The sequence below is a fragment of the Marmota monax genome, unplaced genomic scaffold (genome assembly GCF_021218885.2).
Source record: "Marmota monax isolate L192 unplaced genomic scaffold, Marmota_monax_Labrador192_F-V1.1 WCK01_AAM20220418_F8-fsc00018, whole genome shotgun sequence".
In the NCBI taxonomy this organism is placed as follows: domain Eukaryota; kingdom Metazoa; phylum Chordata; class Mammalia; order Rodentia; family Sciuridae; genus Marmota; species Marmota monax.
The window spans coordinates 8,080,336-8,096,270 of record NW_026692201.1 but is presented as its reverse complement, the minus strand read 5'-3'; the positions used below and the strand labels follow the sequence as shown (position 1 = coordinate 8,096,270).

General features: G+C 42.0%; 1 protein-coding gene across 1 annotated transcript in view; it reads left to right on the top strand.

Annotated features, from left to right (window-relative positions):
• Positions 1-14,356, top strand: part of Serinc5 (serine incorporator 5) — a 104,347-nt gene extending 89,991 nt beyond the window's left edge. The window contains exons 9-12 of the mRNA XM_046427794.1: positions 3,617-3,683; positions 6,448-6,487; positions 7,085-7,229; positions 9,719-14,356. Of these exons, the coding sequence (XP_046283750.1) occupies positions 3,617-3,683; positions 6,448-6,487; positions 7,085-7,229; positions 9,719-9,866 (400 nt within the window). The 3' untranslated portion in view covers positions 9,867-14,356. The remainder of the gene's footprint in view (positions 1-3,616; positions 3,684-6,447; positions 6,488-7,084; positions 7,230-9,718) is intronic.
• The last annotated feature ends 1,579 nt before the right edge of the window (positions 14,357-15,935 follow it).

Here is a 15,935-nt window from a genome sequence, read left to right as displayed (position 1 = left end):
TCTCACAGAAGTGATGGGCCTTGGCCCATTTGGGGGTTTTCAGTTCTTCTTCAAGTTTACATTTTCCTCCATGGCTCAAAGAGAATGAAGGGTTGGATGAGGTTACAAAAAGAGGCCACATTGAACATGATTGCAGAGATATCTATAATTCTTGATAGAAATTGTAGGAAGTTAGGAGATTGAGTAGTGTGCAAATTAAAGGGAGACAGAAATCACCAGCGTTCATTGCAAGGCCCAGATTGCCTGGGGTTCACTTTTTGTGAAGTTCTGGAAGGCTCAGCCCACTGAGCTCTCTTCTTCTCACCTCTCTGGAGTCTCCCTGGTCCACAACTCAGACGCTTAAGTCTTTTGGGGCTCTCTCTCTCATGAGGGCTGCTACTGCGGTGTCACTGAGAGCAGATTGTACTCAGTGCCATCTCAGCTAGGAAGAAGGAAGAAGGGCTCAGCCAAAACTTACTTCCTGGCTCTCCACCTGTGGCCATCACGTCTCCAGAGCTCCCATCCCTTGCACCCAGGAATGATGGCTGTAAAGGAGCATCCCAACTTGGACCCATCTCACCTTGGCCCATTTGCAGGGCTTCTTTCTATAAGTCCATCCCTCTTAGGCCTGCCTTGTGAGTTTGTCAGGGAGGACAGGATTTATGACATCTAGTAGCAAAGTCTGCACATGTTGCTTAGAGATTTTCAATAACCCAAGGGTCTTTGGCTGGCTCCAAAATCAACTAAAGCAGGTACTAAGGGGAACCTGTATTGTGCATCCTTCTGCCAATATGGAAGAGATTGGGCCTACTACAGTGGTGGGGGAAAGGAAGGAGGGCAACACTTTGAGGGATTTCTTAATGGCTGTGAGGCTCTACTGGCATTTGTGGGTCCTGGGATGGTGAACATGCTATAGTGAGTTAGATGCTTTCTGAAGATGAAGCATTGCCTGGGCCATAGGCTGTTAGTCTCCCCCTATTCCCTCAGGAAGTTCCAGGTTAAAGTCACACATACCTTAGCCCTGGAAGAGAAGACCTTAAGAGAACTTGGGGATTCTTTTATAGCTACTTATGCTATGCTGACCAAATAGATGGGTCTTTGTAGCAGCCTGCATGCAGACAATAAGAATTTCCTAGCTTAAAGAGCTTGTAAAATCAATATGTTCTTGATAATTCCAAGAAGAGAGTTTTACTTGGGGAAAGGCTGTGACTGAATATTATGACCTTATTTTATGTTAACATCTACTTATAGAAATCATGGCACTAGGGGCTGGGGCTGCAGACCGCTCGCCTCGCATGTGCAAGGCCTTGGGTTCAATCCTCAGCACCATATAAACATAAATAAATAAAATAAAGATGTTGTGTTCAACTGCAACTAAAAAATAAATATTAAAAAAAAGAAATCATGGCACTAAATGATGAACTAGAGATTAATATTTTAGAAGTCAAAATAAAACCTTCCCCATGTTTGGTGCTCTCTGATAGAAGAAAGGAAGTGACAAATGTGTTCGAATCTGAAGCTTTGTCTTTCTGAAACAGTCTTATTAAAAAAAATTATAAATGGAATTACAATTAACAATTAAGTGTATCTCTTGAAGAATATTCATTTATCATCTTTCAGATGAAGATTTCAGGTGTCAATCTCATCCTAAAATTAAAAGTTACAGCTGGGTCTGGTGGCGTACCCCTGTAATCCCAGCAGCTTGGGAGGCGGAGGCAGGAGGATCTCAAGTTCGAAGTCAGCTTCAGCAAAAGCAAGGTGCTAAGTGACTCAGCGAGACTCTGTCTCTAAATAAAATACAAAATAGGGCTGGGGATGTGGCTCAGTGGTTGAGTGCCTCTGAGTTTAATCCCCAGTACCCCCTCCCCAAAATGACATTTGCCCCTGAGAAAACTCTATACTATACTAAAACATAATTCATATGAACCAAATATTAGGCACTCTTAAATTAAGTGCAGGGGCAGATATGTGCATTCCAAGTCAGGAAGTGGGAATGGAGTGGGCCTGCACTAGCATCTGTCACTTCAAAGCAGAAATAAAAGTGAGGCTGTTGGACTTGTGTGGACTGTAGAACAGCAAAGTGGGTGGATCCCAGAGGACCTCTTTGTGAGCAAGGTTTTTTATGGTTTCTCTGTAGCTCATTGATCTTTCTTTGGGAAAGAAGAAAATGAGCAAAGAAGGCCATGCTGCCTCATGGGGTTTATTGGATCAAAATGAGTCTCTGTGCCTGTCCACTAGCAAACAGCTTCCTGAGAGCAACACTTGTCACCCATCTCTGAGCAAGCTCGGAAGCTTTGTGAGGCGGGATTGTTGCCTTTTTTATTTCTAAGTCCCAGTGCTCAGAAGGCAGCCTGACATACAACAGAACTTCATTACATATTTGCTAATGAATCTATCAAGTTAATACTGGAACCCTAAGTATTATATATATTTATATTTGCTTAAAATGTTTCTGTGTTTTTGTTTTTAGAGAAAAATAAGGCTTTACCCTTGTAAACCAAATTTTATAACATTTTGCCTCTCTAGATGTGGGGAAAATTATGAGAAGATTTTTTTTTTTTTTTAAAACTATGCTGAAAGCTATTCTGTGTTAAATTTCCAAAGGGAAATGTCCTTCTGGCATAGGCGACTATCACAGTAAATAACTGTGACTTTTGCTTTCGTACTTTTGCTTTCTGTTGCTACCTCTGGGTTCCCTCATAGCTTTTGAGTCCCTCTAAGTAAGACTACTCATAGGGAAGGAAAAATAAAGGTGAAATCAGAAAATTGTTTTGACATTAGAGGGAGGAGAGGCAAAAACCAATACTAAAAGCCAAGATAGAGTACCAAAAGGCAATCGTATTTCTCTATACCTCCCTTTGCATAAAATGCTGTAATGCAATGCACATAAAAAGATATCAGCTGGAGAATTTGGACAGTCAGTTTAGGAATAAAGTGGGATATTAGAATAGACTACCCCAGGGCATAGTGGCTCATCCTGTTATCCCAGCAACTTGTGAGGCTGAAGCAGGAGAATTGCATGTTAGAGGTCAGCTTCAGCAACTTAGTGAGGCCCTAAGCAACATAGTGAGACCCTGTCTCAAATTAAAAAAAAAAAAATTAAAAGGCTGGGGATGTAGCTGAGAAGTAAAGCACCTCTGGGTTCAATCCCTAGTACAAAAAAAAAAAAAAAAAAAAAAAGACTACAGCCATCCCTCAGTGTCTGTAGGGATTAATTAGTTCCAGGACTTCATCACCCTGAGATGGATACCAAAATCTGTAGATGCTCAAGGCCCCTGTATAAGATGATGTGGTAAACTCAGGAACATCCTCCCTATACTTCAAATTATCTTCAGATTATTTATAGTACCTGATGCAATGCAAATGCTATGTAAATAGTTATTATATTGTGTTATTAAAGGAAAAAGGAAAGGGGATTTTTTCTTTTTTTACATGTTCACCGTAGACATTACCACCCCAGATATTTCTGATCTGCAGTTGATTTAATCTGCAGATGAGGCCAGGACAGCAACTGTACTTTTGTTTAAGAACAGCTTATAAGTAAGTCTCTCACTGGATCAGTGGCCATGCAGTTTTCCCTTGTTCTAGGCAACAGACCATGTTAATATGTCCTGCTGACGTTTTGTTTGTTTCTTAGTTTGACATCAACAACAAGATCAAGTTCTGATGCTCTGCAGGGGCGATATGCAGCTCCTGAACTGGAAGTAAGTTTGTTTCTTTTCCTGCTTCAACTCAAGATCCACTTCTCAGGAAGGTCTTTTGTGTTTGTGTCTTTATTAATCTGCATTCCATGATCCTCTTTATCTGCTCAGGAAAAAATAATACACACACACACACACATACACACACACCCTTTCCTGTATATAGTATGGGATTACAATAAATCACCTAGATTGGGGATATAGATCAGTGGTAGTGCTTAGCAAGCAGAGGGTCTGGGTTCCATACCCAGCACATGCACACCCACACCCCATATACACAAAGAAACAAGTAATTCTTAATTTTTCCTTTAATAGTATTGGCCTTTTGCATAGCATCTTACTGCCCACCCTCCACCAAAGACTGGCATAATTTTTCTTTGGTCATAAAATTCTGTGTGTGTGTGTGTGTGTGTATGTGTTAATTCTTGCTCCACTCATCTGTTTTCTCTGATGTGCCCTACATATGCAGTGTAACTATGAGGTTATGTAACAGTTGTTTTGAAGGGAGAGAAAGATGGGAAAGTGAGGGAACTGCGTGTCTTGCACAGACACTACTGAACAGGTAAATGCATGGGCTCACCTGACTGTATCAGGTCCATCAGGTGGGCATGTCATTGGGTAAAGAATTATGAACTATGAGTGCACTGATTTCAGGCCCATCAGTTCCTTCTCCTGCATGTCCCAAGAATTAAGGTGGTCAAAGTCTCTTTCTAGGGTATTCACTAAGGCTAGAAAGGTCAAGCAGATGGAGGTGGCCAGGAAAAGACTCAGTCCTGACCCCCCAAATGGCATGGAGCAAGGGTTCCATTGGTGGCTAGGATGGATAGCACTTGATGTGCCAGGCACTATTCTAAGCTTTCCATATGTGATTTCTTTTTAAATGTTGTAAAAACACACACACACACACACAAAACAAAAACAAAAACAAAAACCTAGTGACCTGCTAACTGTATCTCCATTGTCACGGGGGGTCGGGGGAGGGGCAGGGGGAATGGAAAAGTTAAGTCATTTAAACTTGTAGGTTTCAATTTGCCAGAATAGAAACCTCGAATTGAGGCCCCAGTGTCCGTGTTCTTGACCATGCTGCCCAGGCGCTCAGCTGATGTCTCCTGGTCCTTGCTGCTGGCCTTGCCTGGCATCCAGCCACTGTCTGCATTTTAATGATTTTCTCTGGATGGAAGAGCCCTGGTGTCTGTCCAGTTATGGGCACTTTACTCTGCAGCTGGGTGTCTAGGGATGGACTTTCCTGCACCTGACCCCAACATAGTGGACTATTATGAAGGCTTGTCACTCTGCCAGCATCATTCACCAACTCTTTCTGTCACTTAAAGGAGAAAACTGTGAGGACTTTGAATAGGTTGCTGCCTACTATACAGTAGAGAATGGTCTCTAAGGCAGGCATTTGTTCTCACAACTGACTGGGTGGCCACCTGCTGAGGCTAGATGCTTATGGTTTCAATGTCCCTATTGTGTACAGAGTGCAAGCTCAAAGAAAAACAAGTCTCTAAGTTAGATTTAAGAGAGGATGTTGTTCTTCTCACTCTGTGGGGAAACGGCCCAGTGGGTTTCCCTCTGAGCAAGTCAGTTTGTTCTCCAGTTTCACAGGATACACCTTTTAAAAGAAAGGGCTGATATTTTCTTGTGGTAACTTAAGCTTCAAAAGAACTAGGACCTCAGCCTACCGGGTCTTGGGCTCACTGAGTGAATTAGCATATTGAATCTTAAACCAGGTCACACTCTCCAAGACTCTGTCAAGGCTGATACCTCTATTACATGTTTACTCACCACTCAGGAGGGAAACAAGGACTTGGCCTGGAGGGGTTCAAACAGGACAAAGTCCAGAGCGCCCACATCCTCAGGCCTGGCTGTTTTTTTTGTACTTCATATGTCTTCTGCCAGAAAATTTTGATGACCCCACACTTCCCAGACTGTCTTGATAGGAAATGTAGACCGGCCTTGTCCTTCCAAATTCCTTAACTTTCCCATTTCAGATTCTGTCAGCTTTACTCTTGTTAGTATCCTATCTCATTTATTATGAATCATAGACCCTGTGGTCTCCATCCTGTGACACTGAGCTAGTTTGGTGACTCAGGCCAGTTATTTAACTTGGTTTTTACAAATGTAAACAGAATAATAGTCCTAATCTCAAAGGTTAAAGAGGATTTGATGAGGTCATACTAGCAGGGAGTGTAAGAAGAGGGGGACTTCTTGTCTTATGAGGTGGCAGAGTTGGGCAGAGGGTGAAGTTGAAGGGCAGTATAGGCTGGAAAAGCCTCGTTAACCCCAGAGGGTGCTCGTATGACCCAGAGCATGTTGTTCCTGGGGGTCCTAATTTTCTGATGGTTCTAATAGCAGGCTCTTCTCTGCCTGCTTGGTCTATCATTCCTTGGGGGAAGCCCAGATAGGGCTTGCTGTGGGCAGGCGCTGGCTGTGGGGCTGGACAGATCTGCTGCCGACCTGCAGTATTAGGGAACTGTTATCTGGAGGCTCTATTCCCAGCACTCAGTGGGGGGAGCACCAAGCCCTTTGAGGAGGTCTGGGTGACACATCTCCATGTCCATGGTGTTTCCAGTCACCAGAACCTGGCCTATCTGGGAAACAGCATGTGCTTAATCATTTCTTCTGAGAGGATGAAGTGTGTAGCTCAGGGCCTAAGCCATGGTTCCAGCAGGGCAGGGTTGGCACATGGGTGTCCCCTAGTTCTTTACTGATGAGGAAATAGCAAGCAAAAACCAGGCGTCTGACTGTGTTTCGTTTGCTTTCCCAGGTAGCTCGGTGTTGTTTCTGCTTCGGGCCTGATGGAGTGGGTAAGTGGCATACTCTCATTCCGTGTGTCCCTGGGCCCTGTGGGCTCGCAGCTCTCACTGTAGGCATTTGCAATCCAGATATTAATGTCCTGAACAGTAAGGGGGAAATTTTTGTTCCACGATACTTTCTCATTCTTCCTCAAGGAGCTTTGTTTGTGTTGATATTCTGGTGGGGAAAATCAGTCTGTATTCTGACTCGTATTGAAGTTAACTTATACAATAAGACTTAGAAAAGTGGAACATACAGTTTTTAAAGGAAGGATTTGGAAAATCCAAGAGGTCCTGACATTTCATTTTAGGGCCATTTTGTTCCTTGAACTACTGCTCTTTTGGAAGGGAGGATCCCAGAGGCTATTCTCTCCCTTTCTGCTTCTAATATGCTTTATGTCTTTAAGGGCTCTCTTTCTTTTGCTCTGCTAACATAAACATGGTGCTTGGTGACTCTTCTGATCAAGGGAGTTATGGGGTGAGGGTGGGGGGAAAGATGGCTCTGGATAGTTTTTTCTGCTCAGCAGCTACTGGGACAGAAATGAGTGCTAAGACCGGAGGTGTGCTCATGTTGACTCTCTTCGCTTGGGCCCCCTTTGTGATTTGCAGATACCGAAGAGCAGCAGAATGTGAAAGAGGGACCTCGGGTCATTTATGATGAGAAGAGAGGCACTGTCTACAGCTATTCCTATTTCCACTTCGTGTTCTTTTTGGCTTCCCTGTATGTGATGATGACTGTTACCAACTGGTTCCAGTGAGTGACCCACTTGATTATTCAAAAAATTAAGTTAAGTGTTGTTCTTTTTGAAGTGCCAGGATGTAGCTCAGACTTCCTGGAGGAACTAAACCCTTCTCCAGGTCTTGCTGTACCCATAGCCTTAAGAACAAACAGTCCTTACCTGTTGATCAGCGTCCTTTTCACCCTGGGAATTGGTGGTGCTTACTGCAGCATTAAGAGTTGGAAGGTTAGTGGGGGTCTAGCTCAAAGGTAGAGTGAGAGTCCCTGGATTCCATCCCCAGCACCCAGAAACAAAACAAAAGAGAAATAATGGATGAACTCCACAAGGCTGATTAAAAAACACAGTAATAGCAATGGAGGAAAATACTTTTTTTAAAAGAAGAAAATATCCTTTTTTTGTTTTTCCTACTTCAAATGTTGTCTCTTTTTTATTTTTTTCTTTGTGCAGTACTAGGATAGAATGCAGGGCTCTCTACTGGGTACTACATCCTTGGCTCTTTTTAAATTTTATTTTGAGACAGGTTCTCGCTAAGTTGCTCAGGCTAGCCTTGTACTTATGATCTTGTCTTAGCCTCCTGAGGAGCTGGGATTACAGGCATGTGCCACTGTACTGATTTTTTTTTTCTAGTTTTTAAGTTATTGCTATGTAACAGACCTGACTTTCTCTGTTACTATGTGGAAATTCATACTTTTCAAACTGTTCCAAAGTTTCCGTTGTTTCGCAATTTGTTTGATAACTTAGGATAGACACTAGAAAGATAGCAGGCTCTCTGTACTGTCTTTGATTCAGAAAATGGATCCTCTGTGTCACCCTGCCATAGGTAGCAGGACTGATAGCTTAGTGGGAGAGACACATCATGATTCAAGTCAATTACAGTGTCATAAAATGAGGCGCACTGGGTATAAAACTAAAATGAGGCAAGGGGATGAAAAATACCAGTCGGGTGGGGGTGAAGTTTCAGACCCATTGATAGGAAAAGACTTCTTTGAGGATATTCTTCCCGAACATCCCTTTGTCGTGTATGTGATACTTGGTATTGAACTCAGGGATGCTCCATTATTGAGCTTTTTAGTTTTTAGTTTGAGCAAGGCTCCCACTAAGTTGCCCAGGCTGGCCTTAAACTTGTGGTCTTCAGTCTCCTGAGTAGCTGGGATCACCATGCCTGCCATCCCCGAATGTCTCCATGAGGGAGGGGAAGGAACTTGTAATGCTTCCCTGTGATGCTTTGAGAATTCCTGGGGAATTTTGACTTGGGATGCAGAAGAAAGGGTGAAGAGAGCTGTACTAACAAAGGCAGATAACGACAAATGTTGTTGAGGATTTGGAGAAATTGGAACCCTCTTGTGTTGCTGGTGAAATGTAAAATGAAGCTGCTTTGGAAGATATTTTGACAGTTCTTAGAATGGTTAAACACAAATATGATCCAGTGATTCCATTCTGAAGTATAAAACAAAAGACAAAAAGAAAATTATGGCTGGGCACGGTAGTGCACACCTATAATCCCAGTAGCTCAGGGGTCTGAGGCAGGAGGATCACGAGTTCAAAGCCAGCCTTAGCAAAAGTGAAGTGCTAAGAAACTCAGTGAGACCCTGTCTCTAAATAAAATACAAAATAGGACTTAGGATGTGGCTCAATGGTTAAGTGCCTCTGAATTCAATCCCCAGTACCCCCCCCCCCCCGCAAATTATATTCATTTAAAATGTTGTGCACAGATATTAATGTCAGCATAATTCATAACAGTGTAAAGTCAGAGATAAGCCAAATGTCCAACAACTGATGATTAAAAAATATGCCAAGTCTATATAATGAAATATTATATAGTTGTAACAAGGAATGAAGCAAGGTTGAGCATCCCTAATTCAGAAATCTGAAATGCTTTGAAATCTAATATTACACTCAAAAAGCTTCCTATTTTGGTGCATTTAAGATTTTGGACTTGCAGATTAATAATGCTCACCCAGTAATGTCCATGCAAATATTCCAAAATCTGTCTATCGTAAGTTATCAAACAAGTTGAGACAACTCCAAACTCTGAAACATTTGTGGTTCAAGCCTTCAGATAAGGAATACTCAACCTGTATTGGTACATACTACATCCTGAAAAGAGCATGGAAAACAATAAGCTAAGAAAAAAAGAAGCCAGTCACAGAGGCTGCATGATTCCATTTCTATGAAATGTCCAGAGTAGGCCAGTCCATACAGACAGATTAATAGATTAATGAATGCAGGCGGACCAGGGAACTGAGCTTGGTAGGGGAACTAGGGGTGTGCAGGTCTGGCGTAATGAGAATGTTACAAAATTGATAGTAGTTATGATGCACAAGTCTGTGAGCCACTGAATTATGCATTCTAAATGGGTGTGAATTATACCTCCAGTGGGGTTGTTTTTTTTTTTTTTTTAAAGAAAGTTCAGTGAGGACGGGAAGCAGGGAGGCCCTTAATGGCAGAGACTCTCCCCTCATTTCCTTTCTATTCTAATGGCTGGATGTCTTATTTCCAACAGCTATGAAAGTGCCAGCATCGAGACCTTCTTCAGTGGGAGCTGGTCCATCTTCTGGATCAAGATGGCCTCCTGCTGGGTGTGCGTGCTGCTGTACCTGTGGACGCTGGTCGCTCCCCTCTGCTGTCCCTCTAGGCAGTTCTCCGTGTGAGGATGGCAGCTGGCCACTTCGCTCAGCAGGCTGCGCTGGAAGAGCTGTCCTTTGAACAAGTGTACCAGGGTCTGAGCAGCAACTGGCGCCTTATGAAAAGCTGATATCCCCTGGCTATTTTAAATGTGTCTGAAAAAGCTTTCAGGGGGATAAGGAAAAAACAAACAAACAAACAAAAAACCCAGATGAGCTTTTTTAATTCTGAAATTCAGAAAGAAACTACCAATTTGTCCTGAAGAAATTGAGATTTCCAACCAACCTGAACTTGTGATACATGCATTTTTATGTCTTACCCTTAGGAACTGGGTAGTGGTACTTGGATATGCTGTCACCAAAAGAATGGTATAACATCTTTTTACAGGGATAAAAATTATCTTGTGTGACCTGTTATTCCCATTCTTGGAATTAAAAAGCAAGCAAAATGTTGAGTCTCCAGCCCCCAAGAGAATCCAGACCCCTGTCTCTCTTACTTTCATCTCCTGAATCACTTCCTGGAGCCTTTTCCCCAAAGGGCTCTGCTCACAGCTCCCTAGTATTTATAGGGAACAAGAGGAAGCACCTGTCTTTAAATCCACCCTCAGTGCTGCCTCCTCGTGGTCCCCAAGTGTTTCCCTTTGTGGTTGTGATGCTGGGAATCACAGCTTTCCCTCTCTGCCCTTGGCCTTCCAGAGGTCCCCTCATCCTTTCTGGGTTTAGCATCTTTGTAATAATGTGAAAAGCACAATTTGCCATCACTGTCCATGTGTTTCCCCATCATGTTAACACTACCTGATCCAAGTTACTGCAATAAGTAGGGCACTTATCCATGGTGGTGTTCATGTGATTCTAGAACAACATTCATGTTTTCGTTGCCTAAGCGATGGAGAACTATGGTTCTTACTTGTTCGTGCTATAATTAATAATACTTTAAGGACCTTAACAAAAAGTTTCTTCTTGGCTGAAATCTGCTGCACCCCTCTTTCAAGTGTAAAGGTTAGCCCCTCAGCTTCTCCTCCACCGTGAAGCCTTTGAAATTATAAAAGCAAAAGAGCTTTTGTTTCCTGAATTTGTAATGTGACCACACTATTAATGTCCATTGTGGTTTCATTTCCTTGGAGTAGATTTGCTGAGGTGAAAATCCCAGGTGGCCTCTCAAACAGGGCTGACCAGACAAGTCTGTTAGAAGCTGTGGAGTAACTAAATATCCTTAGAAGAAGAGGTGGGTGGTTGGGGATATTTAATTAAGCCATAAACAACAGCTAGAGAAATTTCCAAAATACATATTTGTAGAGTAAAACGAGAATTGACTTTTGGCAGCTATGTGAGATGTACATTTTCAGTATTGGATGTTCTTATCAGGGAGGAGGTTTGTTCAGTGTAACTCCAGTAAAGACACCAGTGGACCCAGGCGCAATGGTGCATGCCTGTAATTCCAGCGGCTTGTGGGTCTGAGGCAGGAGGATCATGAGTTCAAAGTCAGCCTTAGCAAAAGTGAGGCGCTAAGTAAGTCAGGAGACCCTGTCTCTATGTAAAATGCAAAATAGGGCTGAGATGTAGCTCAATGGCCAAGTACCCCTAAGTTCAATCCCTGAGTTCACACCAGTGGAAATGCCATGAGACTCTTTTTGAACCTCCTGGAAGACTTGGTAGACCCTTTTTCTGTGCCCCTCTGTATGAGTTGAGTAGAACTGAGTCTCACCTAAACCTGGCTCCCATGTGCCAACGTGCTAATGGGGGAAATTACTCAGATTTTTCTTTTCTACTCACTCCTTTGCCGTCTTCTCAAAAAATACCAAGGAGGAAGCAAAGACAGGAGTGAATTCCTTTAGGAATTTGCCTTTTTTATAGTGTTTGAGATTCAGTCTTAAAAGGCCCTTAATGTATGCCTATGTCAGTGTATGCATATTTTTTTTTGTAGGGCAGAACTCCATGCTGAGCAGTTCAAAGCTGCATCCAAAGTCACCAAATAAACAGTTGAACAGTTGTACACCAAGTCTGAGTGACTCTAGTGAAGCCACTGGAGAGCAAGCTCCATGAATTAGTGACAGTCTAGGAAATGAGGCTGTGTGTGGCAGCCCCCTGGCAGAGGCCACTTCAGTGCCTGGTGCAGTGACCTGGGGGCTCTCGGTCAGCCAAGGTCACCCTTAGGAAACACCATAAGAAGCCCTTTAATAGCCAAGGTAGAATCACAGGCAGTTTCCTTGAATTTCTTCCTGCAGAGATCTAGTTGAGTTCTTGATTTGTCTTCCCATGTGGGTCTGGCAGCCAGCTGGGGTAACTTTAGAACTGACCCTTACGCCAGGTCAGGGTCCTGCTGACAAGGCCATGCATCCTGGGCTGGCCTTTGTTGGCCCCTTTGTTCTGTAGAAAGAGGCTCAGAGAAACATAAATGAAGATAATGCCCCTCACAGCTTCCATCTTAGCCAGCCCAGCCCACCCCCGTTGTGTAGCCGCACAACTCTTGGTTTGTGGCACAGTGTTCTCCTCTGAAGGTCTGATGAAGGTCCTTCTCATTTTTATTTTCAACTGACAGTGTTAGCAAGGTTCTGGGATGGCCACAGATAGATGGTTGCACTCTGAGAACCTAGGGTGTAGAGACAAGAAGTCAACTTTAATGATTATGAACAATGAGAAACAATATTCAGGTGATGAATCAACATTGATAGTTTAAAAAAAAAAAAAACTACATTTTGTGTTATTGAGACTTAAGAAACTGGAAAAATTGTGCCAGTTGCTTCAGTTGCAATAACAGTGGTGTTCATTTAACTCACTGATGTCTTTTAAAAAAATAACAGACTTTTGCTTCCTCCAAGTTTTTGTACCTGATTACAAAGGTGCCTTTCCTGAAGCTGCTGGTCAGGCTCCTCTGGAGATGAAAGCTGAAGATTTTAAGAGACTGTGCGTCTGTTTCCCCTGTGCCATTCATCTGATGTGGAAAATTTCTCCCTCTCATTTTCATGAGGGAGACTCCTGGGAGTGTCACTGTAGGTAGACATGTAACCTGAATGAAGACGAGAGACAATCTTCTAAATCTCAAGTCTTCAGAAAACCTGCCATGTCATTACTGAGTTGAGCTTTTGTAATACTAGTTGGTTGGTTATGGTTTTGTCTTCACAGTTTCTTGGGAAATTGTCTACAAATTGTTTGCCAGAGGTTTATTGAGTAGATAGACTATGGGTGTAGGCGGGAGGGAGGGTGGAGTCACTGGGACTCTTAGGGTTTCTGTTTCCAGTGAGTAATGGCCAGCAAGGGAGTTCCCACATTGAGGACTTGCAGTTCCTCAGAGGATCCTTCACTGTGAATGACCTCAGCCTCCAGTTAATCACCCCTCTCCCCAAATTGTTGTTCTCTGCCTTTTTAAGATGACGTTCTTATTTAATTTTTGCCAGACAGTTTACCATCATTGGTGCTTCATGTTATCCTGTGAAGGGAATTCCAGGGCATGTATTTAAGCTTCCTGGGCTTTCTTTTTTTCTCTTTCTCTTGCCTTTCTGAATAAGATCTCGTTTTGTTGTACACTCACATCCTACACCTCTTGTAGTTGAAAGAGGGCTTTGCCCCCAACCAAGAGGGTTCTGGCCTTGAGCTAATAAGAACCTGAACACCTAGAAAGACCAGTGGACCCTCCTCCGTCAAGGACAGTGCAGGTAGCCTCTTGGCTCATGGAATTTTCCATGGGATGTTCTCTGCATCTTGCGAATAAGCTGAGTTTTACATTTCAGGCAGAGAAGGGTTCTCTCAGGTTGGACCTGTGACTTCATGGGATGATAGAGCTATTCACACGGATCTTTAGATCTTTCTTCTTCAGTAGATATTCACAGAGTCCGTCATTTTTGAAAGGTTGAAATATTTGGCTTTTACCAAAGAAGCTTTTTGGTTTTGTTTTAAAACGAAATCCTTTCAGAAAAAAACTTAATTGGGGAAGGGAAGATTAAGAATGCGTATGTCCAAATCCACTTCCTTAGAAGTTTAATCATTCATGTGAATAAAATGATAGAACTGTTCAAAGGTAATCCTTTGTGATAAAGGATCCTGGGAAATTCCCTCAGGTAAAGAAAGCTTACAACAGATGCGTAATATATGTCTTGAGAGCTATTTATAAGAAATTTAAGAGGATTGTTTTGTCTTCCTTTATTAAAGATTTAAGCTTTTTTTATTTTGCAAAGAAAACCAACAATTTTATAGTCATAACTTTGTTAATTTTTTAAACTTTTTTGGAACAATTAGCTGTAGCCAAATTTTGTGGTTACGTTTTGCTATATTAGAATTTGAAACTGCAATAGGTGTGGTAAATCTACTGTTCGAAGTTTATAAAGGTCTGTGATATGGTTAGGTTTTGCTAACTTTTGAAATAGCTATTTTTCCTTTTAGTTACAAAGCCGATTATGAATTTGTATTTGTTTTTTGAATGCTAATTTTTCTATACAGCATCTGAAGTTGATCAGTCTTTTCCTATGTAGAAAATGCAAAACTTGTTAACTCTGTACTTTAATAAAAGGTAAAATTGAAAACCATGGTATTTTTTCTCCTTCTGTTAGATACATATAATTCAAGTCCTTCAGTTAATATTTTCCAAAGGTATTGATTCACATGTTAATCAGGCCTTATAGTGTGTCTGCTGATTTTTTTTTAATTGACAAATAAAACTTGTATATACTTATGGTATCAAATAAGGTGTTTTGAAACAGGTATACATTCTGGAATGGTCAAGTTAAGCTAATTAAGATACATATTCTTTTTATGGTGAGAATACTTAATCTTCCTGGCAATTTTTAAGTATACATTAACAATAGTCACCATGTTATGCAATGGATCTCTTGAACTTATTCCTCCTGTTTTAATGAAAGTTTGTGTTCTTTGACTAATATCACCCAACTCTATCTCAATCCTCTGGGTAACCACAGTTCTCTGTGCTTCTATGAGTTTGACTTTTCAAAGATATCATATGTGAGATCATGTGATATTCATCTTTCTGTCTGGCTTATTTCCCTTAAGAGTGTCCTCCAGGTTCGTACAAATTGTTACGTGTTGCAAGAGTCCCTTCCCTTTTGAGGCTAAATAGTGTTGTATCATATGTATGCCTCATTTTCTTTATCCATCCACCTGTTCTCTTCCTAGAGAAGTAGCAAGGTCATCATGGAAAAGACTGTGAGGTGTGAGATTTTAACAGCTATCTTGGGAAACATAATTTCCCATACCCTCTAACTGGCTTCTTGTCTCATTCAAAGGAGAAGCCAGGGTCTTTACAGGGGCCCACAAAACCCTACATGATCTTGCCCGTCTAGGACTCAGCATTACTGGATTCCCTACTGGTGTTCATGCTTATAAGATGTGTGTCCCCCTCTGGCTCCCGCAGGTACTCTCCCTTATTTTAACATGTCTCACTGGGATTGCTGCTACTATGCTGGTTCTCTCACCATCCTCACTCTTTTGCTTAAATATTACCTTTCAGTGGAGTACACCCTGACCACTCTAGGATTTTACCCTCTTCCAATTCCTTAGTCCACCTCCCTGCTTTTCTGTTCTTTGCTATATTCATCGCCATCTGACCTACTATTCATTTTCTTATTTGTTCACTAGGGCAGGGATTTTTATCTATTATATTTATTCCAATGTCTCCAGCATCTAGAATGACACCAGGCATATCATAGCTGTTCAAAATAGGTGGTGAATAAATGAATAAGCAAAAGAAGGATTTGTGAATGACTGTAATGGAAGATAATGCTAGAGAAATTTTGGTGCCCTGTGAAGGGCTTTAAATGCCCATCGAAATGTCTAAAATCTATGCAATTGGGCAGTGAGGTTTGGAATGGGGTGGTTGGGAGGTACAGGATGATACCCTGTAGGCATATATAAAGTTAGGCGCTGGAAAGCAGAGATTTGGGTATTCAAACTTGAAAAAGTATATGAAGGACTGGGGATATAACTTCATGGAAGAGCATGTACTTAGCGTACTCGATGCCCTGGGTTTGATCCAAAGAGAAAACCGCCCCCCTCACCCCACGTCAAAAACAAAAAACAAAAAAAAAACTACAACTATGTCAAGGTTATGATGGGTCAGAAAAATTAAGCAATTTAAGCAATAAAGGG